General features: G+C 43.7%; 1 protein-coding gene and 1 non-coding gene across 2 annotated transcripts; one reads left to right on the forward strand and one right to left on the reverse strand.

Moving 5' to 3' along the window:
• Nucleotides 1-4: 4 nt before the first annotated feature.
• On the reverse strand, nucleotides 5-27968 carry LOC5574209 (zinc finger protein 665). Its single transcript, XM_021852336.1, has 3 exons — nucleotides 27705-27968; nucleotides 26492-27071; nucleotides 5-2266 (listed from the first exon to the last, which is right to left on the reverse strand). The coding sequence occupies exons 1-3, from the start codon at nucleotides 27795-27797 to the stop codon at nucleotides 54-56; spliced, it is 2886 nt and encodes a 961-aa protein (XP_021708028.1). The 5' UTR covers nucleotides 27798-27968; the 3' UTR covers nucleotides 5-53.
• Trnal-cag lies at nucleotides 27443-27525 on the forward strand. Its single transcript has one exon. It is a non-coding gene; the product is annotated as a tRNA-Leu (tRNA).
• Nucleotides 27969-27997: the final 29 nt, after the last annotated feature.

A 27997-nucleotide genomic window follows, 5' to 3' on the forward strand; every position in this document is an offset into this window, starting at 1 on the left:
CCGCTCTCATGCAAAACACAATACGCTTGTTCACATTAACCACACACCTATACTTACCCGACGCTTACTTCATCCTCGCGCTCCCCAACACCAGCCAACATGTCTTCGTCCTCATCTTCATAGTCCTCGGCTCCCTCCTCCTCTTCGTCCACCATTTGGTGCCCGACCATCTGGACCACCTCATCGCTGTGCATGTGGCGTTCGTGTTTCCTCCGGGTTTTCTTCGTCGCGAACGTCAGCGGACAGTACTGGCAGGGAACCCGGACGCCTTCGTTCTCGTGCTGTTTCATGTGGCGAGCCATCGTCTTCTTGTCCTTGACACACGTGTAACACTTGGGGCACTCGAGATAGTCCGGGAAGTCGTGTATCTTGATGTGCAGCCTCATTTTCTTCGGCGTGGGGAATATCTTGTCGCAGCGTAGACACTTGACTTCCGTCTCGTGGATCCGTTGCATGTGCAGCTTGTAGTGCCGTTTGGTGACAAAGTATCTCTGGCACTGGGTGCAATGGAATTGCGTCTCGCCAGTGTGCAGCTTCATGTGGATTTCAAGCTTTTGGGGATCGCGGCACGTTCGGCTGCAGATGTGGCAGCGGTAATCGTTTCCTTCTCGCATGTGACTCTCCATGTGGACTTTCAGCCGGTAAGGTTGCAGGAAGGATCGGCCACACAGTTCGCACATTATTGACTGATCATCGGAATGGGACCGCTGGTGCAGCTTTAGGCCTTCCGCCGAGGCCAGCACCTTATCGCACTGATCACACTTGAAGGTGTTCTGGTTGGTGTGCGTGTTGAACACGTGGCGCTTCAAGGTCATGCGGAATCGGAACTCCTTGCCGCACATGTCGCAAATGTGGCATCCGGGAGGTTCGGACTGACTTCTATTGGGATTTTTGTGTCGTATCAAATGTGCGGCAATTTGCCTTTTGGTTGGATATCCTTTGCCACACAGATCGCAGATGTGGTTCTTCTTATCCTTGTGGTCGACTTTCAGGTGTCGATCCAACAACAGCTGGGAATTGAAAGCTTCCGGACAGTTTGGACAGTTGTAGAGGATGACCTTGTCGTGGTAGCGTTGGTGAGTTCTCAGCGCCGCTGGCGTAGGATATCTGGCCTTGCAAACATCACATTCCAACATGGGATCGTTGGCATGAAGTTCCTGTCGGTGTTCGAGCAACTCCTCTGAATTCTGGAACTTTGCATGGCACGTTCGGCACTCAGTGCCTGTGTGTTTGATCAGCTTGTGGTCATCCTTCCGATGTTGCATCAAACCGCTTTGCGTCTCGAATGTTCTTTTGCAAATCTTACAGACGTATCGTCCGTGCACGTATCGATGTGCTGCCAGAGCCATTTTTGTCGTGAACATTTCATCGCATTCCTGACATTTGATGGTTGGAACAGGCTTCTTCTGGGCAAGGTGCGTCTTGCGATGAACCGATAGATTGTGGCTCCGTTTGAATTTCATGCCGCAAGTTTCGCACTCCCACCGTCGAATGTCGGTGTGGGACAATCGATGCTCGCGAAGTGAAGCGTTATCATCGTAAGTACTTCCACATTCGAGGCATATGAAATTCTTTTGCACTTTCTCGTGTACACGTCGCCTGTGCTTGGCCAGCACTGTATGCGATGAGAACTTTTCCTTGCAAAGCTCACAGGTGTAACCTTCCTCCGTGTGACCCTGCATGTGTCGCTTCCAGGAACTTTTGGTCGAAAGATTGATGCCACATTCTTTGCAGGTGAATTTCACACCCGAATGAGCCATGCGAATGTGCTCCTGCAAGTTACCGTTGGTCAAATAGGTCTTGGAGCACTCCGAGCACCGGAATGGACGATCGCGATCGTCGTGCTTCTGGGCCATGTGACGATCGAGCAACTCCTGCACCAGAAATCCTTCTTCGCACAGATTACAAGCCAGGATGATGGAACCGTCCTCGCCGCCGGAGATCTTCCGGGCGGTCGCAAGTTTTTTGGCTTCGGCCTTGGCCTTAGCTTTACGCCTCTTCTTCTGCCTCTTACCACGACCGTAATCCGAATCGGAGTCGGAGCTTTCCGATTCGGAAGATGAATTTTCACTGCTGCTACGGGTTTCTACGACATAGTCGTTCGGTTCGCCGTCCTGTAGTTCGACCTTGACCTCTATCTCGGTCATCTCCTGCACTTGCAAAACGTCCATCGGATCTTGCAGTTCATCCGAAAGGGCTGTCGAGTCAATTGGATCATGCTCTTCCATTTTGACACTAGCCAAAGCTGAAGTCGACGGTTGTGAACCTGAAATAGCCAGAAAAATGATAAAATGCAGGGCTTGTAGCGTCTGATTTCAAAGAGGATTCGGCCAGTCATTACTCTAAAGATATTTCAAGAAATCTTTTTCTGGGAATAACGACAAATGTTACTCCAGATATGTAGTTTTTCGGCATTTTTCCAGGAAATGCTACAGAAACTAATTCAGGTATTTGCCAATTTTTCCTAACGATTTGTTTCACAAGTTCATTCAGTCATTTAGTTCATTCAGACTTCCTAAAGAATTTCGTTCAAGTTGTATGGAAGCATGTATTGTTGCCTTACGCAAATTGAAACATAGAAGACATGGTCTTAATTGTATGAAGGGGTGAGTAAAATAAATGAATAAAGAACTGAACCTGGAATTTTTCTCAGGGCAGCCCCAGAATTTTTTCCAGAGATTTCATCAGGAAATCCTCCAAAGATTCATTCACAAATTTCTCACGAAAGAGGCTAAATACTTCAGAAATTCATTCAATGATTTTGTACTAGGTTTTCGGTGAAAGTGCTTCAAGAAAATCAAATATTTTCTCTAGTGTTGTCTCCACTATTTCTCTGGACTTCCTTTAAAATTGTCAGTATTTCTTTGAGATTCCTGGTTGAAATTACTTCAGAGATTTCTTTCATGTTTTTTGTCAGTCCTCTCGAAATTATTCGAGAATTTTCACAAAGAAGCAGTGGCGATTTTTTAATCTCAAATCTACCTACTCCACGAACATAAATTTTGCATTTCAGCAATAAATATGTACCTAAAGGGTAGAGTTTTGTTGGATAGGACTATTTCAATAATGCACTGCTTGCCTTATAATCTAAACATGCCGAATCAGCTATATTAAGGTACGTAGAACAGGTAAAATGTAAGATTACGAGTGGCCATTGCAAGGAAGTTTTAGATGAATTTATCCAAGGATGTATCCAGAGAATCGTGAAGAATATTTCTTTGAAATCATAGGCTAAATTCCGGAAAACAATTTACAATATACTAAAAGAAATCTGAAGGTAATTTCTGATAAAACTTTTATAAAAAGTCCTAATGAACTGCAGCGAGGATCTCTGAAAGAACTCTTGGAAATCTTGAGGGATTGCAAGGATAATTGGGATAATAGAGATGGTTGGGTTTCACATTTTTCAAACCCGAACCCGACCCGTACCCGATTTATTTTATTTCTTCAAACCCGGACCCGTCCCGAACCCGAGACAATAATTGAAAGCCAAACCCGGACCCGACCCGAACCCGAAAATTTTTCGCTGTGTAAACCCGAAACCCGAAAAAAATTTGTAAGGGAAACTCGAATGAAACCCAAATTTAAAAATATGGTGAAATCATCGTTTCTGATACATAGGAAAGCTTTTAGGTTCGGGTTCGGGTCGGGTTTCGGGTTTGAAAACCCGAGACCCGACCATCTCTAATAAATACATCGAACAGCCTTTGCAAGTATTACGCGCCGATCTTCTTAAATGTCTGTTAGCAATCGAAGGTTAGGTGGTCGATGGACATCGATGAGAGTGTGACGTCTGTTTGTCTGTGCTAAATGTATGCAATTGGGCACTACCGAATCCAATGCTGTAAAACAAATCATGATTTGACTACAAATACACTACACTTGCAAATATTGCTGTTTGCATTTGGGATGCAAATCTACACTAAACATCCTCCAAATGCGGTAACACAAAACAACCAAAGGACAGCAACGATTAAATAAATCACCGCCGCCCTAGCAAGAAAAATCTATATTTGACATCGCATTTCTTGGGAAAAATCTTACCGCATTTGGTGTTCCCGCATTTGATATTTGCATTTCAAACGCACACAGCAATACACTAACTCCTAAAGTGTCAGCGCATGCTTTTTTCATGAAACATTTTTGATAAGCACTAGACGTTCCAAATTATCCATGGAGTGCTCGTATAAGGCAAATAATCTAGCTTTTTACGAGCGCTAATGGCTGCCGCCAACAGGCTTGCTTTCTGGTAGGGATTGGGTCCGCTCAATATAAAACGACCCAAGCCAAACGTCAAATCGACCGATCCCTGATAGATATAGGGCTTGTTGGAGTCCTGAGGTGTCATAACTCCTAGTAAAATCCCCACTCAGTTGTTTGAACTGTCGGAAGTCAGAATATATCTCAAGGAAAGCAATTGTGCCGTTTTCAATGCTCTTATCTTATATGCGCAAAACCTAAACAAAATTTTAATTGGATTTATGTAGTCTGATATAATGTATACAGTTTATAGTCTGATGTTAATCTACATCTAACTAAATCTGAAATAAAACAGTTTGCAAAAATAAAGAAAAAAGTATCGTACTGAAAAGATTACGGTTGGAATGACCTCCTTATGATTTAAAATCAAAAGGAACAAAACCGTTACAAAAATAATTAACGGTTCCAAATTGCAAAGGGATGAGAGTGACATTTTTTTCGACCTTGAGTAAAATATACTGAAAACTTATTATTAATTATTAAACTTTCAAACTTTTTAAAATAAATAACACCCATGCGTTTTTAGGTGGGAAAACTCTGAAAAACTTCAGAGCTGTATTTCTCAAAGGTGTTTTTTGGGTTGTCCGCAATTCCGCGGTAAACCATTTTGCGGTTTACCGTTTTGCGATTAGTACCATTTCGCGATATGCCATTTAGCGGTGTTGTTTTTCCTACGAGTTGCGCTGAAAATTGTTGGCATTATCACTAATAACATTTTCATCGGTGATTTTCGGCTGCTTGGGCACGTCAGGAGTAAATCATCAATATTAACCTTCTTTTCTCGAGCAGCCTAGATAGCCGCGTAGTGTCGGTAGCGGTTGTTTCAACTGGCTAAGAATTAACACTACGGACTGCCTGTTCCGGTGGTAAAAGTCCACCTCACAGGTGACCCCTAATTTATGGTGTGATGCGTACCGTGCCTAGGAATGAATGGTTAGGGGGGTCTAAATAAAACCTAACCGCTAACGGAGCCTGTGGGGTACCAGGGCGCCCTCCACAGTATTGAGTCCTTCCTGTGCTACCCGGAGCAATGGTGCAGGTGACCTTGTGCTTCTCCGAGATAATCGGCTGCCCTTCTTCAGTTTCTATCCTGAGGCTTAATAAGGGTGGGATTATGAATATGTTGACATTTAATTTAAATTATCACCTATATGGATTCGCATTATGCGTTTTACACAGTGTATTCTGTGCCCAGATAGCCGGAGCGGTAAACGCGCAGCTATTCAGCAAGACCAAGCTGAGGGTCGTGGGTTCGAATCCCACCGGTCGAGGATCTTTTCGGTTTGGAAATTTTCTCGACTTCCCAGGGCATAGAGTATCTTCGTACCTGCCACACGATATACGCATGCAAAAATGGTCATTGGCATAGTAAGCTCTCAGTTAATAACTGTGGAAGTGCTCATAAGAACACTAAGCTGAGAAGCAGGCTCTGTCCCAGTGGGGACGTTACGCCAGAAGGAAGGAAGGATTCTGTGTGCTTTCGACCTTGGCGACTTAAAATCTGGTTTTTTCGTTGCTGGTCTTTTTCGTGCTGAGATTGCAAAAAGCTTAATCCTGCCTATTTTGGGTAGTGGCTACGGTTAGGTTAGCTCAGATCAATCTTCAGCATAAAAGAACAGCAACGATCAATCTTTGCAGACTCATGCAAAATGGTGCAGCCCAAGTGGCGCTAGTTCAAGAACTCTACTTTGGCGCGGTAAATGGCTGGGCATGGCGTACCATTGGTACCTCGCGTACCTGCAGGAATAAAATAGACCCCTTTGTGCGGTCCTTAGCCTCTTGCCCAGCAACTCCTATCCCTACCTCCTCGTGGTACTGGCCGGGGTACGAGTAACCTTGGGGAAGATCGGGTAACCAACCCCCGGTGGGAACTTTGGTCGTATGCTGACAGGGAAGGGGGGGTTTGCTTTTGCAAACCTGGAGCGTCTGTACTCCACGTTAGGAGCGGCTCACAACAGCGTCTGCTCCCCATGTCAGGGGCGGCTGATCATCGTCCGAGTGCCAGAGAAGGACTCTAAGCTAAACTGCGCACTATGGCCCTCCGAACATTTAGGGGGAATGGTCCTCCGGAAATCTAGGGGGTTGGTGTCAGGCCCTGCGAGCCAGCCGTAAAAACACATCAGCACAGGAACGTCAACGAGAGAATACGGACCGGAACAATCGGCAAAGACCACAGCGACGAAAATGGACTAGCGATTGGAAACTCGGTACGTGGAACTGCAAATCTCTCAACTTCATTGGAAGTACTCGCATACTCTCCGATGTACTGAAGACCCGCGGATTCGACATCGTAGCGCTGCAGGAGGTGTGCTGGACAGGAGCATTGGTGCGAACGTTTAGAGGTAATCATACCATCTACCAGAGCTGCGGCAACACACGCGAGCTGGGAACAGCTTTTATAGTGATGGGTGATATGCAAAGGCGCGTGATCGGGTGGTGGCCGATCAATGAACGAATGTGCAAGTTAAGAATCAAAGGCCGATTCTTTAACTTCAGCATAATCATCGTGCATAGCCCACACTCCGGAAGCACTGATGATGACAAGGACGCATTTTACGCGCAGCTCGAACGCGAGTACGACCGCTGCCCAAGCCACGACGTCAAGATCATCATAGGAGATTTGAATGCTCAGGTTGGCCAGGAGGAGGAGTTCAGACCGACGATTGGAAAGTTCAGCGCCCATCGGCTGACGAACGAGAACGGACTACGACTGATAGATTTTGCCGCCTCCAAGAACATGGCCATTCGTAGCACCTATTTCCAGCACAGCCTCCTGTATCGGTACACCTGGAGATCACCTCAGCAGACAGAATCGCAAATCGACCACGTTTTGATCGATGGACGGCACTTCTCCGACATAACCGACGTCAGAACCTATCGTGGCGCCAACATTGACTCCGACCACTACCTGGTGATGGTGAAACTGCGCCCAAAACTATCCGTCATCAACAATGTACGGTACCGACGCCCGCCCCGGTACAATCTCGAGCGGCTGAAACAACCGGATGTCGCCAATGCGTACGCGCAGCATCTTGAGGCAGCGTTGCCGGATGAGGGCGAGCTCGATAGGGCCCCTCTTGAGGACTGCTGGAGGACAGTTAAAGCAGCCATTAACGACGCTGCCGAAAGCGTTGTCGGATATATGGAACGGAGCTCAAGAAACGATTGGTTCGACGAGGAGTGCCAAGAGGTTTTAGAGGAGAAGAATGCAGCGCGGGCTGCAATGCTGCAGCATGGTACGCGGCAAAACGTGGAACGATACAGACTGAAGCGGAAACAGCAAACCCGCCTATTCCGGGACAAAAAGCGCCGCCTGGAAGAGGTGGAATGCCAAGAGATGGAGTTGCTGTACCGTTCTCAAGAAACGCGGAAGTTCTATCAGAAGCTCAACACATCCCGCAAAGGCTTCGTGCCGCGAGCTGAGATGTGCCGGGATAAGGATGGGAGCATCTTGACGGACGGACGCGAGGTGATCGAAAGGTGGAAGCAGCACTACGATGAACACCTGAATGGCGCAGAGAACACAGGCACAGAAGGTCAGGACAGCGAAGGCGATGGCTACGTCAGCACAGCGGATAGCGGAAATCAACCAGCTCCCACGATGGGGGAAGTTAAGGATGCCATTCAACAGCTCAAGAACAACAAAGCCGCTGGCAAGGATGGTATCGGAGCCGAACTCATCAAGATGGGCCCGGACAGGTTGGCCGCTTGTCTGCATCGGCTGATAGTCAGAATCTGGGAAACGGAACAGCTACCGGAGGAGTGGAAGCAAGGCGTTATATGCCCTATCTACAAAAAGGGCGACAAACTGGAGTGTGAAAATTATCGTGCAATCACCATCCTAAACGCCGCCTATAAAGTGCTATCCCAGATTCTCTTCCGTCGTCTATCACCTATAGCAAACGAGTTCGTGGGAAGTTATCAAGCAGGTTTCATCGACGGCCGCTCGACAACGGACCAGATCTTTTCCGTGCGGCAAATCCTCCAGAAATGCCGTGAGTACCAGGTCCCTACGCACCATTTGTTCATCGATTTCAAGGCGGCATACGATAGTATCGACCGCATAGAGCTATGGAAAATCATGGACGAGAACAGCTTTCCCGGGAAGCTCACAAGATTGATCAGAGCAACGATGGACGGTGTGCAAAACTGCGTGAAGATCTCGGGCGAACTGTTGTTCAATATTGCGCTTGAAGGTGCCATGCGGAGAGCCGGACTTAACAGTCGAGGCACGATTTTCACGAGATCCGGACAATTTGTTTGCTTCGCGGACGACATGGATATTATTGGGAGAAAATTTGAAACGGTGGCAGATTTGTTCACCCGCCTGAAACGCGAAGCAACAAGAGTCGGGCTAATGGTGAATGCGTCGAAAACAAAGTACATGCTGGTTGGCGGAACTGAGCGCGACAGGACCCGCCTAGGAAGCAGTGTTACGATAGACGGGGATACCTTCGAGGTGGTGGACGAGTTCGTCTACCTCGGATCCTTGTTGACGGCTGACAACAATGTTAGTCGGGAAATACGAAGGCGCATCATCAGCGGAAGTCGTGCCTACTATGGGCTCCAGAAGAAACTGCGGTCAAGAAAGATTCACCCCCGCACCAAATGCACGATGTACAAAACGCTCATAAGACCGGTAGTCCTCTATGGGCATGAGGCGTGGACTATGCTCGAGGAGGACTTGCAAGCTCTTGGGGTTTTCGAACGCCGAGTGCTAAGGACGATCTTCGGCGGCGTACAGGAGAACGGCGTGTGGCGGCGAAGGATGAACCACGAGCTCGCTCAACTCTACGGCGAACCCAGTATCGTGAAGGTAGCTAAAGCTGGAAGGATACGCTGGGCAGGGCATGTTGCAAGAATGCCGGACAACAACCCTGTAAAGATGGTGTTCGCCACGAATCCGGTCGGAACAAGAAGGCGTGGGGCGCAGCGAGCTAGGTGGATTGATCAGGTACACCAGGACCTGGAGAGCGTGGGTCACAGTCGAGGATGGAGAGAAGCGGCCATGAACCGAGGAAATTGGCGAAATATTGTTGGCGAGGCTTTATCAAGATAATTGATGTAAAGCCAAATAAGTAAGTAAGTAAGTACTTTCGTAGAAGGAACTTCTATCTGGGTAACCTTGTGGACCCAGTTTTTGCTACTTTCAGCAAACTTGAAATGGCAAACTCGCGCTCCATGCCCCGCGCATGCGTGCTCGTTAATGAAGCAATCGTTGCTACACTCATTTCTGAGTTAACTACCAGAGATGTATGTGCTGTCAGAATCGATGTTTCTGTTGGTGACCTCAACAGGAAATACGTCTATTGTTCGGTATATTTACCACATGATGAACCATCCCCAACGGATGACTTCAAACGAGTTGTCGTACACTGCGTAAAAAAAGGCCTTCCGCTGAAGGTGGGCAGTGATGCCAATGCTCATCACATCATCTGGGGCAGCTCAGATATCAATTTGAGAGGCTCCAATCTGATGGAATACTTAAGTAGTACAGACCTTGGATTACTTAACATAGGCCAGTGAGCATCGTACCTTCGTGCTGTGCGTACACGAATTCTCTCTGCTCTTGGAAGTTTTCTTAAAAACTACCTAAAGCAATAAAACAGTACTTTTCAGTGCTACAAAAACAGTACTTTTCAGTGCTAAAATTAAAAACGGTACTTTTCAGTGCTACTAAAACAGTACTTTTCAGTACTATTATTTCTACTATTGATCCCTTTACGATCCTTGTTTGGACCCGTGCCTTCGATTTTTCGTTGGACCCGTTGGCGAAAGCTAGCGGTGGTAATCCTTCTTGGACACCGTCTTGGGAAAAAACCTTTCGAAGGTCACGTCTTCTTTCGTTTATTAATTAAACATGGTATCAACAACAAACAAAAGGAAGGGTGAATCTCTGAATTCACTACTTCCTTCCAAAAAAGTGGGTTTTAAAACTGTCACTACACGTGGCAAGAATGGAAGAAAGGACGCTTCCCCGGAATGCGAACTTTCTTCCAAGGGTGAAATGAATAATTGTATCGAAATGAGCAATCAGTTCGATGCTCTAGACAAATTTTCCGAACACCAAATCGAAGCAGCCTCTAGCCCAGGCTCTTTGATTCAAGTGAGGAAGCAAAGAGTGCCGCCTATCGTGGTCAGTTGTTCCGAATTTGGGGGATTTAGGCAGGAGATCTTGAACTCCATTAGGGGAATCAAGGTTTCCTTCCAAATCGCAAAGAAAGGAGACTGTCGCGTTTTGCCGGAAACTCTTAAAGATCGTGAGCTTCTTCTCAAACATCTTGAAGAGAAGAAGCACAAATTTTTTACTTATGACGACAAAACTGAACGTTTGTTCAAAGTTGTCTTGAAAGGTCTCTCAAGTGACTATAAATCAACTGAAGAGATCAAAAATGGAATAAATGATTTACTTGGATTTTCCCCAGTCCAAGTAATCATTATGAAAAAGAGAACCCAATCTGGCATTGTTCGGAAAGGGCTTTCTCAAGAATTTTATTTAGTTCACTTTAACAAAAAAGAACTAAATAATATTAAAGCTTTAGAAAAAGCAAAACTTTTGTTTGATGTCCGTGTGACATGGGAACATTTCCAGAAACCTGGAGGAAATTACCAGAACCCCACTCAGTGCCGTCGGTGCCAAAAGTGGGGTCATGGTACAAAAAATTGTCGCATGGATGCTAAATGCATGATTTGCGGAGGTTCTTCTCACGCCAAAGACGTCTGTCCAGTGAAGGAAGATACCACCAAATTCATATGTTGTAATTGCGGGGCTAACCATAAGTCCAATTTTTGGAATTGTCCTTCACGCAAAAAGGTCATTGAGGCTCGTGCCAGGCAGATGAAAGATAATATCCGTTACGATAACGGTCGTTTCCGAAATTTGCCTGGTAGAGTATCGAACAATGCTCATTTTTCAGTTAACGATCGCTTGATCATGAATCATACCCATCAGGAAGATCATGATCATGCTCATTCACAAACTAATTTTAATCCGTCGGGTAGCCGTTCGAATCTTTCTATTTCGAATGTATCTACCCACGGTAAATCCTTTGCCGATATCGTAGCAGGAAATTCGAATTCCTCCCCTGTTCGATCCATGGGTACCCATTCTACTTGTTTCAAATCAAATGGAAAAAACCCTACCGCCACAGGTAACTCCGCTTCTTCGTCTACCGGAAATTCCAATGGGAAATCACATGACATGTCTGCCTCTGATTTTAATTTTCTAACTGAACAATTGAATCTAATGATTGATGCAATGTTCAAAGCCACCACTATGACTGAAGCAGTCCAAGTAGGTGTAAAATTTACAAATCAAATTGTTATTGGATTACGTTTTTCTAATGGATCCAAATAATAATTTAAATATTTTAAATTGGAATGCTCGTTCTCTGAATGGTAAATAGGACGAGCTGTTTAATTTTCTTACGGTTAATAACGTGCATATAGCAGTTATTACCGAAACGTATTTAAAACCTGGATCTAAACTCAAAAGAGATCCTAACTTTTTTGTTTATCGTAATGATCGACTTGATGGGGCATGTGGGGGAGTTGCAATCATCATTCATAGGCGTATAAAACATCAACTGTTTTCATCATTTGAAACTAAAGTTTTTGAAACTTTAGGTGTTTCTGTTGAAACACAGTTTGGTAAATATACTTTCATAGCTGCCTATTTGCCTTTTCAATGCTCTGGGCAGCAAGTTAATTTGCTACAAACTGACTTGCGTAAATTGACTCGCAATAAGTCAAAATTTTTTGTCATTGGTGACTTTAATGCCAAACATCGGTCATGGAATAATTCTCAAAGTAATTCCAACGGCAGAATTTTATTTGATGAGTGCTCTTCAGGATATTTCTCAATTCAATACCCTGATAGCCCTACATGTTTTTCCTCTTGTAGAAATCCATCTACGATTGATTTGGTCTTAACCGACTCTAGTCATCTTTGTAGCCAACTGATTACTCATGCTGATTTTGATTCTGATCATGTCCCTGTTACATTTCAAATATCCCAAGAAGCGATTCTCAATCCTATCAGCTCCACTTTCAATTATTTACGAGCCGACTGGAATATATATAAAACGTATGTTGACTACAATCTTGATGTTAACATTTCTTTAGAAACTAAACTTGATATTGACAATGCTCTTGAAACTTTAACAAATTCCATTATTGAAGCCCGGAGCATTGCAATTCCAAAATGTGAAGTAAAATTTGAATCCGTGATTATAGACGATGATCTTAAACTCTTGATCCGTCTTAAAAATGTGAGGAGAAGGCAATTTCAACGCACTCGCGATCCTGCTATGAAAATTATATGGCAGGATTTGCAGAAAGAAATCAAGAAACGTTTTGCTCAATTAAGAAACAAAAATTTTGAAAATAAAATTTCTCAATTGGACCCTGGCTCTAAGCCCTTTTGGAAATTATCTAAAATCTTGAAAAAACCTCAGAAGCCAATACCGGCATTGAAAGAGGAAAACAAATTATTACTAACTAATTGCGAAAAAGCTCAAAAACTTGCTATGCAGTTTGAAAGTGCACACAATTTTAATTTAGGACTTACTAGTCCAATTGAAAATCAAGTTACTCAGGAGTTCGAAAATATTCTCAATCAAGAGAACGTTTTCGAAAATGCCTGGGAGACTGATTTGGAAGAAGTGAGAACTATTATTAAAAAAATCAAAAACATGAAAGCTCCTGGCGATGATGGAATTTTCTACATCCAAAGTAGCTTATCATTTTTAGTTGATATATTTAACAAATGTTTTCAATTAGCATATTTTCCTGACAAATGGAAAAATGCTAAGGTTGTTCCAATTTTAAAACCAGACAAAAATCCTGCAGAAGCTTCTAGCTATCGTCCAATCAGTTTGCTTTCCTCCATCAGTAAACTTTTTGAAAAGGTTATTTTGAACAGAATGATGGCCCACATCAACGAAAATTCAATTTTTGCCAATGAACAGTTCGGATTCCGCCATGGACATTCGACCACTCATCAACTTTTACGTGTAACAAATTTGATCCGTTCCAACAAATCTGAAGGCTATTCTACTGGTCTTGCTCTTCTAGACATAGAAAAAGCATTCGACAGTGTTTGGCATGAAGGTTTGATTGTAAAATTGAAAAACTTTAATTTTCCAACATACATTGTTAGAATAATTCAAAGTTATCTGTCAAATCGTACACTTCAGGTTAATTATCAGAACTCCAGATCTGAAAGACTTCCTGTAAGAGCTGGTGTTCCCCAAGGCAGCATTTTGGGACCAATATTATACAATATTTTCACATCTGACTTACCTGAGTTACCTCAGGGATGTCAAAAATCTTTGTTTGCGGATGACACAGGCCTCTCCGCCAAAGGACGAAGCCTGCGTGTCATCTGTAGTCGATTGCAAAAAAGTTTGGATATTTTTTCTTCATACTTGCAAAAATGGAAGATTTCTCCTAATGCTTCCAAAACTCAACTAATAATATTCCCACATAAACCAAAAGCTCTTTATTTGAAACCTTCAAGTAGACATGTTGTCACGATGAGAGGGGTTCCAATAAATTGGTCAGATGAAGTTAAGTATCTAGGGCTCATGCTAGATAAGAATTTAACTTTCAAAAATCACATTGAGGGCATTCAAGCCAAATGTAACAAATATGTAAAATGTCTCTATCCCCTTATTAATAGAAAATCAAAACTTTGTCTTAAGAACAAGCTTTTGATATTCAAACAAATTTTCAGGCCAGCCATGTTGTATGCTGTACCAATATGGACTAGCTGTTGTAATACCAGGAAGAAAACTCTGCAGAGAATTCAAAATAAAATTTTGAAAATGATTCTGAGGCTTCCTCCCTGGTATAGTACCAATGAGTTACATAGAATATCCAATGTTGAAACATTGGAACAAATGTCAAATACAATCATTAATAATTTCAGGCAAAAATCGTTACAATCTTCTATTGCCACGATTAATGCGTTATATGTTTAGGTTAAGTTAGGTTAAGTATATTAAAAACGTTTTTTTTTCTCTTATAAGCAGGTGAAATCAACTCACCTGTTTAAAAACTGAACTGCTACGGCAAATGAAATGTAATATGTTGTTAACAAAATGTTAATTAAATCTTAAATTTGTTTTACCAAATTAGGATGATAGTGTTGTCAAATAACACAGAACACCTAGATATAAGAAATGAATGTAATGTTTGGAATGATACTAATAAAGAAAAAAAAGAAAAAGAACTTAACATAGGCAATCGCCCAACCTTCATGGTTTCTAATAGAGAAGAAGTGTTATACATAACGCTCTGCTCGAATAGAATCAGTCACGAGTTGACGAATTGGCATGTATCAGATGAGGAATCATTATCTGATCATCGCTACATCTTCTTTGAATATTCAAATATAACTGCGCGGACTTTGCGTTTTAGGAATCCCCGGTCGACAAACTGGGAACTCTATATTGAATTGGTTGCGACCAAATTTCATGGATATTCTCCGTCCATTGAAAATCCAAGTGACCTGGATGATGCCGTTCATACTACAACATCCTACATTATGGAAGCTTTTGAAGAAGCATGTCCTCTGCGGTCTGTAAAGACTACAAGAGGGACCCCATGGTGGAATTCCGATCTGACTAGTCTTAGGAAACAATGTAGAAGGAGTTGGGACAGACGCCGTTCAGCTAGATCAGAATCGTTCAAGTCGGCTCGCAAGGCTTACAAGAAGGCTCTTCGTTCTGCTGAACGACACGTCTGGAAAAACCTTTGTACAAATGTTTCCAGTTTGAGTGAAGTCAGTCGGCTGAACAAAATCCTTGCAAAATCTAAGGATTTCCAAGTGAATGAAATTTGCTTACCTTCTTCTTCTTCTTCTTTCTGGCATTACGTCCCCACTGGGACAGAGCCTGCTTCTCAGCTTAGTGTTCTTATGAGCACTTCCACAGTTATTAACTGAGAGCTTACTGTGCCAATGACCATTTTTGCATGCGTATATCGTGTGGCAGGTACGAAGATACTCTATGCCCTGGGAAGTCGAGAAAATTTCCAACCCGAAAAGATCCTCGACCGGTGGGATTCGAACCCACGACCCTCAGCTTGGTCTTGCTGAATAGCTGCGCGTTTACCGCTACGGCTATCTGGGCCCCCTACCTGCTTACCTAATGGTGACTTTACTTCTTCCGATGAAGAAGTTTTAGAATGTTTATTCAATACACACTTCCCTGGATGTGTGGACATAGCATCTACGGATGAACCAAATGTCTTTTCATATAATTACGAGTCTCTGGCCTCGGCTCGCAGTATCGTAACTACTGAATCGATTCAATGGGCACTTACTAGTTTTGCTCCTTTCAAATCTCCAGGAGCGGATGGGATTTATCCTGTTCTGCTCCAAAAGGGATTTGAGTTTATCAAACATGTTTTGAAAAAGCTACTTGTAAGCAGTTTTGCTACCGGATACATTCCCAGATCCTGGCGTGATATTACTATAAAGTTTATCCCGAAAGGAAGACGTGCGTCGTATGAAGAAGCGAAGAGTTTTAGACCAATCAGTCTGACCTCTTTTCTTCTGAAATGTCTGGAACGCATTATCGATCATCACATCCGTGATGTTTATTTGGCAAACATGCGTCTTCATGTGAATCAACATATTTACCAATCTGGTCGACACTGACTCTTTTACACAAACTTGTATACGATATCGAGAAAGCATTGGAGCACCAATTGGATTCATCAAATGCTCAAAAACCGACATCTCTGCTCGTCATTGCGTCAAACAGCGATTCGAAAATTGAGTGTTTGCGGATGCCCCCAAGGGGGAGTCTTGTCACCACTTTTGTGGAATCTCGTAACAGATACGCTATTGAGGCAACTCAATAATAGCGGTTTTCCAACCTATGGATTTGCCGACGACTATCTAGCTCTGATAGTTGGTATGTGCATAAGCACCCTATTCGACCTGATGCAAAGTGCTCTTCAGGTAGTCGAATGTTGGTGTCGCCAATATAAAACATCTATTGTACTTTTTACGGAAAGACGAAACCGCGATGGAATTCGACCTTTACGTCTTTTTGGCACTGTGATTAATGTAACTGATCAGGTGAAGTATGTCGGAGTCAGAGTATTCACAGTCAAAAAAGCTTGCATGGCCTTCGGTCAATGCCGGCGAACCTTTGGTAAAACTTGGGGCCTCAAACCCAAGTATATCAAATGGATTTACACAACAGTTGTTCGACCAATATTGGCATATGGATGTCTCGTGTGGTGGCAAAAGGGCGAAAAGAGAACAATCCAATCAAAATTGGGCCATCTCTAAAGGATATGCTTGATGGCGATGTCTGGTGCGTTCTCTACAACTCCCACAGCAGCGCTCGAGACCCTTTTCGACGTTGCGCCACTACACATACATCTTAAACAAGAAGCACTTTCTTGCTCTTACCGTTTATGGGTACCGGATCTACTGGAGAAAAATCCAGTGAATCGTAGATCTACACACACTTCGTTGCTTCCACTTTTGGTGAATTGGGACAAAATTGTCCTTGCTCCAAGTGATCTCACAATTACTTGTCACTTTCCTTACAGGACATTTACCACACAATTCCCTTCATGGGAAGAGTGGACGTCTGGCTATTTGGAAAGAAGTATATCAAACAATATAGTATGTTACACTGATGGCTCCCTTCTTGAAGGTAGAGCTGGTACAGGAGTATATTCTCGTGAGCTAAGGCTGAATCAGTTTTACTCACTTGGTAGAAACTGCACCGTTTTTCAGGCGGAAATATGTGCTCTTATGTGTGGAGTGCAATCAGCACTTCAACAGCGCGTAATGGGTAAAGTCATATACTTCTGTTCAGATAGTCAGGCTGCTATAAAAGCTCTCGCTTCGGCCAACTCAAGGTCGAAGCTTGTTATCGTATGTCGAACTCAAATTGAGGAACTGAATTCAGTCAACTCTGTAAACCTTGTATGGGTACCTGGCCATTCTTCCATCGCTGGAAATGAGTAGGCTGATGAGCTAGCTCGCGATGGAGCATCGCATGACTTCATTGGCCCTGAGCCGGCTATTCCAATTTCGAAGTGCTGGGAGAATCTTCAGATCAATTCTTGAGCTGCGACTCAGCACAAGCAATATTGGAATAGTTTGGAGTTGTGTCGTCAAATAAAATTGTACATTACTGAGCCATTTCCAAGGGTGGCGAAGTATTTAAGTACACTGAACCAAGAAATATCATAAAAAATATTAAAAACGTCACTTATTTTGGCGATACTTGACATCCCATTCATATTATGTGCATCCAATGATATTCATGTGGAAAGTACATACAACTCATTATTATACCTCATAATATTCATTAGTCAACACAATATATTATATGTGAACGAAAGTTATGTATGTTATCCGATAACTACTATGGGATTGGCACATGTGCAAATTTAATCGTTTTACTGGAAGTGTTTTCATGATGGCGAGTTCGGCTGACCTGATAAATGGAGTCAAAATTAATTGAATTTGTGCACCATGGGATATTTTACGAATATGTGAACCTAAAGGGTAAGTTGAATATTCATAAATAAAACCATGAAATATGAATTCCTTGGTCTGTATTTCAACTTACAGCAAAGCAACAGAAAATGAAATTTACAACGCTCTGACACCGTAAAACAAGCAAATGATCAGGAAATATCCTCGATCCAATTACAGATGGTAGAAATGGTAAATGCATGACGATGGAAGAAATGGAAAAACGGAAGGTGGACAATCCGGAGCACCCAGAATGGCATAGGAAGCGATACCCAAATTTAAGGATAGAACCCTTTCAAACTTTGTTCATAAACCCTAATTTAAATTCGCCTAATCATATTTTATTTTGGAACACAAAACATGCTGAATAAATATAGTTAAATTTAAGTAATATGTTTTACCAATTTCACTCAAAACCAGAAATATTCCCCATTTCAATTAATTGAATCTGAATTTCACATAAGAGTCATTGACAAAATCCAATGATTCAAATAAAATTTTCACTTGAAATTTATGTAATTTGTCACATGAATCTAATCATAATCAAGTCAAAGTAGTTTATGTGATAAACCGATGAGCGTTATGTGAAAAACTACATGGAAAAAAACTATAAGTGTTTTCAGATAATATTGATATGATTCCTTGGTTCAGTGTAGGTAAAGTAAATCTGTCAAAGCAGAACTGACGTCTCTTGGTCAGAGCGTTGACAGGCCACTGCCGACTCAACTATCACATGGCAAATACTCAGCGTGCTGACTCATTTGTGTGTGATGGTTGTGACTCCGATTATGAAACTACGTATCACCTGATATGTAACTGTCCATTTTTTGCGCAAATGCGATTTCAATTACTTGGTAAACACTTATTAAGTGAAACTGAATTCAGAAGCCTGAATCTTCAGGACATTCTGTTATTCTTAACCCGCTGTGGTAATGAGCTATAGGCTCTCTTTACGCTCATGCGTTTTGCAGTGCCCTTTTTAGGGCGCTGTTCGAACCCATTGTGGTATGGAGCTACATGCTCTCATTTCGCTTGCGATCTTCCCTCTTCAAGGGATCCCACTCCTATTTCCTCCCATCTTTCCCTTCCCTTTCCTCTCCCATCGGGTAGATGATGAAATAGGCTCAAATATGGCGATGGCACAAATCTCCCAACTGGCGGGGAACGTAATTTTTGAGCCCGCCTTCTGATACCTGATACAAGTCACGGAATAGCAACCATTGATATGTGTAATCAGTCTAAGCTAAGCTAAGGCCATGATACCACAGGTGATCTACCGATTTTTAACGAACACTATAGCTTGAATTGAATTTCTACGATTAGCTCAATAATGATTGGAAAGAACTCATACGCTAATTTGTCCAACTGATCATTGAAATAAGTGACACTTTTCTGGAAAAGCCGTTTTCATTTTTTCATTTTGCAGCGTTTGGTGGGGCAATGAGAGCGCAAGTCAGTCCAAAGCCGGGGGAAGGGATAGGTAATGGCCGTAATAGTCTATGCGGACCACTTGAACACCATCGGAAAGGATAAGAAGGGTTGGGGTAGGGTATAGGGAATGGGGAAGACTTGACACAGTAATGCAATTAATGCTGCAAAATGTAAATGTGCTGAAAGCAATTTAATTTGAGTTTTGAAGTTTGATTAGACTTAATGAAATTCCAAATAGACCGGCCATTGTACAAGTAAGTAAGAATAAGCTGATCGCTTTCTAGAAATTTTAAAAACAACAAAATAATAACAATATGAGATTGATGCTAAGGGCTGCTGATGGCACGATGCGACGCTTTAGGAGATTTTGATACTGATTGAACATTACTATAAAGAGCGCAATTCAATTGATGATGATAACTTTACAAACTTTATCTGTTTTTGCACTGATTGACGATGCTTATTTATATAAAAATATTTGATATTATTAGTTCATTTGTTTGTGTGATCTATGAGTTAATGAAGGAGAAATTTTACATACCCTTGATGATTATACTTCCCGGACCAGAAATATTCTATTTTGACCACTCTTTTCGAAGCTATTCTATCCAGGTATCCATGTACTGCTTTCAATCCTGACATTATTCTAATTGTGCATGCTCATGCATTATATTAGTGATGCTCATAATCATGCAACAGATAAGAAGGAGAGAAAGAGAGAATATAGGAAAAGTGATTAGTAATGAGTTAATTATGTAGTTTTGTTAGAATTATAAACAATTAAACAGTACACACTTAAACAGACACTCGGAGTTCGGTAAAATAAATTACCGGAATAAATCGGTAATGTGGAAATTTACTGATAATTCGGTATTTTATAGCCTGATTACCGACATCCGTAAATGAAAAGACGAACGGTCAGCGAATTCTCACGAATTTACCGAATACTGTGAAAGTTTTTACTGATTACCCTGTAAATCAGCCATGTTACCGAAATCGGTAACCTGGATAGCGAGAAACGTCAACTCCGCCATATTATGTTTTCGTTCAGCTCTTGTGTTTTTTCGATGTTTCTGTGTTGTAAAACCAGGTGTTAGAGGCAGTTTTATCAATATCGTGAAGAGAATATATGCGAAATATAAGCAGCCACGCTATACGGTAAGATTTTTAGGATATAAATTATTCGGTGCCTTATATTCACCAAGTAAAACATGTTTTTTTTTCAGATGGTTGGGTGATGACCACATGCACTCGACAGAAGCTGTCTCTGCACATCATTACGTATAGGGCAAAAAATTCAAGTGCTTGGTTCCTACCTGCTACGCAAATGGTATCTGTTGAAGCAATCGAAGCAATCATTGATATATTCAACATCATTCCGTTGCTATGTACATTCCATAGCAACCACCCTTGTAGAATATGAACCTGTAATAAATTTTCATTAGTAGTTCGACCATTAACTAGAACACGTGTCAAGTTATTTTCTCCCGGAAAAGTCTTTTCCCTGCGGCTTGAATCTCCAATAGGTTATTGGCCCAGCCGGAAGCTCGTGATCGGAAAATTGAAGCGTGAAGAGTTTGCTGTTTTTTCTCGAAGCGATGGAGTGGGCGAAAATTGTGAAATTGAACAATTCGAACTACCAAGCATGGTCGTTCTCCGTGAAAGCGTTACTGCGGAGGGAGCAGCTGTGGAAGCACGTGGAACCAGGTACTCCTCCGGAACCGATAACGGACGCATGGAACGATAGCGATGAGAGGACGTTGGCCACGATTCACTTGATGGTGGATGAGAGCCAATACGCGTTGATTCGTGACAAGACGACGGCGAAGGACACGTGGGCGGCTCTGAAAGCTCATCACGAGAGGACCACGTTGGGGCAACGGGTGACCCTACTCCGTCAAATCACGAACCAGAATTTCAAGGTAGGTGACAATATGGAGGCCTACCTGGCGGTAATTGAGAAGCAGTATGCGCGTCTCGAAAATTCCGGTTTTGAGATGCAAGAGTGCCTCAAGGTGGCGCTGATACTGCGGGGACTTCCGGAGTCGTTCAATCCCCTGACGACGGCACTGGAAGCGCGAAACGAAGATGAGCTCACCTTGGACCTCGTGAAGGTAAAGCTGCTGGATGAAGCGGAGAAGCTTCGGAAACGATCCGGTTCCGACGAGCAAGTGCTGCGAACCGGCGGAGCGAGTGCGTCGCAGAAAAGTGTCGTCTGCTATCACTGCGGCAAGCCAGGGCACCGGAAGCGAAATTGTAAGGCGTACCTGGCAGAGTGTGGCGGAAATGCGGATCCGAAGAGAGAAAAGGCTAAGGCCAAAACAGTGCGCGAAAACGACGCAAAGTCGTTCACGTTTATGGTGCGGTCCGGTAAGCATGATGCGAGTGCGTGGGTGATCGATTCGGGCGCGACGTCACATTTGGCGAAAAACCGCAATTCGTTTGTGCGTCTCGATGAGAGTGTGCGTCCGGAGATTTCGACCGCCGGTGGTAAAGTACTGCGTACGGCAGGTGTCGGGGACTGTGAAATCGAATGCGTAAATGGTCGCAACGAAAAAGTGTCGATTACGTTGACCGGTGTGATTTTTGCCCCGGGACTCGAAGGCAATTTGATTTCGGTGCCAAAGCTGGCAGAGAAAGGTGTGCGCGCGGAATTCGATGCGGATCAATGTCGGTTGGTGTACGATGGGTCAGTGATTGCGACGGCTGATCGCGTAAGCGGCCTGTACCGTCTGAATGTGGTCGAAAAATCGTTGTTGGTGAGTGATAAGCAGCACAACACGGATTGTTTGCACACGTGGCATCGACGACTAGGCCACCGAGATCCAGATGCGATTGGCGAAGTTGAGCGGCGTGGTTTGGCTTCTGGAATGAAAATCAAGCCATGTGGTATCCGGATGACTTGTGAGAGTTGCGTCGAAGGGAAGATGGCACGTCCGCCGTTTCCACAAGCAGCCGAGAAGAAGTCGAAGGCGGTGCTAGATATCGTTCACAGTGATGTATGCGGTCCTATGACGACATCGCCGGGCGGGTGCCGATATTATATGACGATGATTGACGACCACAGCCGCTATACAGTCGTCTATTTTTTGAAGGAGAAGTCTGAGGTCATCGAAAAGATACGTGAGTATGTCAGGTTCACCGAAACTCAATTCGGAAGGAAGCCGAAGGTCATCCGTTCAGACCGGGGTGGCGAGTACACCAGCAATGCGTTGCGTAAGTTTTACGCAGAGGAAGGAATCAAGGCAGAATTCACCGCTGGTTACGCTCCACAGCAGAACGGCGTGGCTGAAAGGAGAAACAGAACGTTAAATGAAATGGGTCTGTGTATGCTGTTGGATGCTGGCTTACCTCGTCGTTTCTGGGCGGAAGCAGTGAACACCGCTGCTTATCTTCAGAACCGGTTGCCGTCATCAGCGATCGGATCGACTCCGCACGAGATCTGGTTCGGTACAAAACCGGATTTGCAACATCTGAAGGTGTTCGGTTGCAGTGCCTACGTGTGGACTCCGCCACAAAAGAGGAAGAAGTTTGAAGAGAAGGCGACAAAAATGACCTTCGTCGGATACGCGTCGGATAGCAAGGCTTATCGTTTGCTGAATACCTCTACTGGCCAAATAGTCATCAGCCGTGACGTGCGTTTCTTGGAGCTCGACGATGAGGACAAGAACGTGAAGGATGGAACCGTCCGTAGTCTACCAGGTGAGTGCCCGACCGAAGACGAACAGGTTGCAGTTCGACTGTACGATTGTGGCCAGAATGCAGGAAGAGGCGATGATTCTCAAGATGAAGAAGAATTTTTCGGATTCGATGAAGACAACGATGACCCCAACGAGGCAGTACCAGTACAGGAGGAGCGCGTTGCCGTTCCAGTTATTCGTGATCATCTGCGGCGCTCGCAGAGGGAAAATTTCGGTGTACCCCCAGGGCGGTATACCGATACAATTGGCCTGGCTGTGAACACGTGTACTGAGCCAAGTACATATCGAGAAGCGATTGAGAGCCAGGACAGCGAAAAGTGGAAAGCAGCCATGGACGAGGAGATGGCATCTCTACGAGACAACGAGACGTGGACCCTTACAAAGGCACCCCAACGAGGCAACGTTGTTGGCTGCAAGTGGGTATTCAAGTGTAAACCGGACGAATCGGGGAAAACTGTACGATACAAGGCCAGGTTGGTCGCACAGGGTTTTTCCCAAAAATACGGAACTGATTACGATCAGGTGTTTGCTCCGGTGGTGAAGCAAATCACATTCCGTACTGTGCTGACAATAGCAAGCAAACGGCAAATGCTCGTCAAGCACATTGATATCAAGACCGCGTATCTGTATGGCGTGCTGCAGGAGGAGATCCACATGAAGCAGCCTCCTGGGTACTCGAATGGTGATCCGAATACCGTGTGTCTCTTGAAACGAAGCCTCTACGGACTCAAGCAGGCTGCACGGGTATGGAACCAGCGGATCGATGCGGCGTTGAAGAGCATGGGATTCCATCAATCTTCGGCTGATCCGTGCCTCTATTTGCGGATCGTGAATGGCATGTACTCGTACATATTGATCTATGTGGACGATATCGTTGTCGTGTGCAGAACGGAACAAGAATACCAGAAGCTGGTCACGGTTTTGAGCAAGAGCTTCAAGATTGTCGAGTTAGGTGACTTGACGTTCTTTCTGGGAATCCACGTTCGACGCGATGCTGACCGATTCTTCCTTAATCAGAAGTCGTACGTGAGGAAGCTTCTATCGCGGTTCAACATGGTGAACTGCAAAGCGTCCCGGGTTCCGATGGCCAGCGGATTTGTTCAACAAAAGGAGGAGGATAGCGACTCATTGGCAGATGGACAACAGTACCAAAGTTTGATCGGTGCTTTGTTGTACATCGCTGTCAATACGCGCCCGGACATTGCAATCTCGACTTCGATACTCGGGCGTCGGGTTACGAAACCAACCACGGCGGATTGGAACGAGGCAAAGCGGGTGCTACGTTACCTCAAAGGCACCGAAAATTACGAGCTCCATCTGGGTGGTGGTGATAACCTTCAAGTGGAGTGCTTCGTGGATGCAGACTGGGCTGGCGAAGTAGACAACAGGAAGTCCAACACTGGCTATATTTTCAAGTTCGGTGGCGGACTCGTTGGCTGGGGTAGCAGGAAGCAAACGTGCGTGTCCCTGTCCAGCACTGAAGCGGAGTACATCGCTCTAGCGGAATGCTTGCAAGAGCTGCAGTGGGTACGTCGACTGGTAGACGACTTGGGCGAGCAACTGGCGTTGCCCATAGTGGTCAATGAAGACAACCAGAGCTGCATTGCACTCGTAGCAGCGGATAGGATCTCTCGGAAATCAAAACACATCGACACCAAGTACTGCTTTGTGAAGGATTTGGCGTCGGCTGGTATCGTATCAATTCGGTACTGTCCTACGGAGCAGATGGAAGCGGATCTTCTTACCAAGCCTTTGGGAGCGGTGAAGCTACAGCAACTGCGAGAAGCCATAGGGATTCTACCACATGATGTTGAGGAGGAGTGTTGAAGCAATCGAAGCAATCATTGATATATTCAACATCATTCCGTTGCTATGTACATTCCATAGCAACCACCCTTGTAGAATATGAACCTGTAATAAATTTTCATTAGTAGTTCGACCATTAACTAGAACACGTGTCAAGTTATTTTCTCCCGGAAAAGTCTTTTCCCTGCGGCTTGAATCTCCAATAGTATCATTCTAAATGCAACTGCAAAACGTATCCTTGTTACCAGCTGAAGAACGAGCAGATGGATGATTATTGGCCACGAGATCAAGATTTTGTAATAACCGTGATAACCGTGAGCATCAACGAGAGAAAGATTGTCCCGAACAAGTGATTTTTCATAAAAAATACATTAAAATGAAATAGAAAACATGATTTCTTACTTTTTTCTTGTAAACAGGAAGCCGTCAGAGATTTTTCATTTCTATAATAAAAATACAATTATCCTACAAAATAAATAACAAACCACACTTTTTTTTTCGGTAAACGTTACCGATCAGTCGGTAAATTTGACAGTTGCTGCTCCTGTCCTAGCTTACAGATCAGTCGGTAAATTTTTCGTTTACCGAAACGATTACCGACAGTCCAGCTGTTGAGATTTCGGTAAACGAATCACCGAAGTCGGTAATTTTTGCTCAGTGTGTAGTAATGAATAGCTTATAAAATGATTTTGCAGCACAGCTGAGCCTTTCGGATCTTAAGACCGATGTATAAAAATAATTTGTTTCGAAATTGTCCGCGTGGTCTTCTAGTGCCCCTATTAGATAAGAATCAGTCATAGACATACATACCGAATGCTCGCCATGACCCTATGACCAACATTTGTATATGTATAGCCTTAGCTGATGTGGCTTTTCTAATAGGTAATTCTTTCACTCATTGATTGTCTTCAAAACCTTGTCATGTATAGAAAATTGATTTTATTTTATTTATTACTACATTGAAGCTAAATTGTACTTATTAAGTATTAGGTATTATTTTGTTTTTTATCACTATTGATATTATCAAGGCCAGACACTTTTCAGAAAAGCCGTTTTGCAGTCAAATTGTGAGAAGGAAAGGGTTAATGACAAATCCCTAGTTGAATTTATTGAGGAATTTCTGGAAAAGTTTGTAGAACTTTCTGTAGCAATTCCTGGGAGAGGTTTTGAAAGAGATCATGGAAGAAATCTTTAAGGAAAACAAGTGTGGGAACATCTGGAGAATTTTTTTGCAGATTTTTCCTGAACGTCCAGCGTCCTATAAAAAGGACAGTAGTGTAGTGTAGTGCAAAAATCTTGAAGACGAAGAGGTTTAGGAGAAAATTGTCTTATGCAAAGTTGATCACAGGACTGCCAGGACTACTGACTTCCACTTGATAAATGTATTAATTCAGAATTAACTCACATCTTAAAACTCTGAGAGGAAATTTTGAGAAATTTTCTTAAAAGAACTCTTGTAGGAATCTTTGAAAAATCTGCTATAGTAACTCTAGAGAAATTAATTTAAGCATCTCTAGATGAATATCTGGAGAATTTCTGGGAAAGTCCCTGAAAGTAATAAAAAAAAGCTGGAAAAATCACTAATATCATGAAGCTTTTCTCTGAGGAATCTGTGGAATAATCGCGTAAGTCTCTGGAGGTTTCTTTGAAGCCGTCAGAGACCAATGTGGTTGAAAAAGAGGCTTTAAAGACCTTCCTTTAGAGCCTTTTCCTTTAAGGCTTGAATTGAAATAGTGTCTAGAGAGCTGCTACCAATCTCGCTCAATCCTTATTAACTTACCCATCCATCCCACTTCCAGTGATTCCGCATGCCGGAGAATATGTCTCTCCAGTTTGTCCGCATTGTTGAACCGTTTACCACATTCGTCGCACTTGAGAGGTGGTGGCGTCCAGTGAACCTCTCCAACGTGCAGCTTGAACTTCTCCCTATTCCACCGGGTCACCGGTCCAAATTCCGCATCGCAAGCCGAACAAGTCAGCCGCCCTTTCTTGACGATGTATATGATGGACTCGCCCGTCCCTTCGCCATCCCCGTCGTCCTCGTCGTCATCGCTTTCGGACTTGCCGGGACCGTACTCCACCCTCAACGCTTCCAGCAGATGTTTCCTCAGCAGGTCAATTCGCTCGAAGGTACGATTGCAGTGGTTGCACAAGAAGTCCTTCTTCACACCGGGACACCGACTCTCGCCTTCCTTAACATGGCGGACCATGTGCCGTCGCAGGGCCGGCATATCCGGAAACGATCGACGACGATTCTCCGGGCAGGCCGCACATTGGTAGCCATCCTGGACGATCAGGTAGTCGATGGTATCGAACATAGACTGCAGACCGTGCAGCGGCAGCATCGGAGGTGGCGACGGCTACGAATGGAACAAGAGGAAGGATATGGTTAGTTAGGTGGTGGCCAACATACTCCGGAAATTCTTCCCACGATCCCTTCATAATTTCCTCCAAAAAATTTTTCTTCCTTCGGTTCTTTAAGAATTTTTCAGCTATGTCTCCAGGGAACTGGAGGAAATTTTCCAGAAATTATTGGAAATTTAAGACATTACTGCAATAAAGCGGAAGGAAATGAAAAATAGTGACTTTGAATACCATTTTTAGATTTTTTAATTTAGAAACAAGCCATTGCATTAAAAGTGACCAAGTCTCTAAAAAGATATCTACTACCAGCCCTGCAAGTAAATATGAATGGATGAAAATCCGTTCCGATCTCGAGCCCGCTCAACAAGTCAGGATGGCCGAGCGGTCTAAGGCGCTACGTTCAGGTCGTAGTCTTCTCTGAAGGCGTGGGTTCGAATCCCACTTCTGACAAGCAGCTTTTTTTTGTCCGATAGCAACTTTTAAGGGACCAAAACCGAACCCACATCGATAGTGGCCAAAATTCCTGCTCATATTTTTGTTCTATTTCATTCTGCTGTCAGAACGAAGCAAAGGGATGGAAATATAAACGCCCCGAGGCGGAGGAGCAATCTTTTCGGAAAATTACTCACCTCATTGTCGACGTCGACCGGTTCGTCCTCCTGGTTGCGTTCTCCATCGCCCTCTTCCTCCTTGATCACAATCACATCGCCATCGTTATCCATTTGGTATTCTTTGAAATCCCTTGAAATTCGGTAACTATCGCATTTTCATGCGAAATTAACACATTTTTTCGCAGGGTAATCGCTCCGCTTGGATTGATAATGGCTTCTCACTTGTTTTACGATTTTTCTGTCAGAATCAGAAACATCTCACTCGATTTGATTATGCACCGAGAAAAGTATTCACTCAAATTTTCATCTTA

This window comes from Aedes aegypti, chromosome 3, assembly GCF_002204515.2.
Source record: "Aedes aegypti strain LVP_AGWG chromosome 3, AaegL5.0 Primary Assembly, whole genome shotgun sequence".
NCBI lineage: Eukaryota > Metazoa > Arthropoda > Insecta > Diptera > Culicidae > Aedes > Aedes aegypti.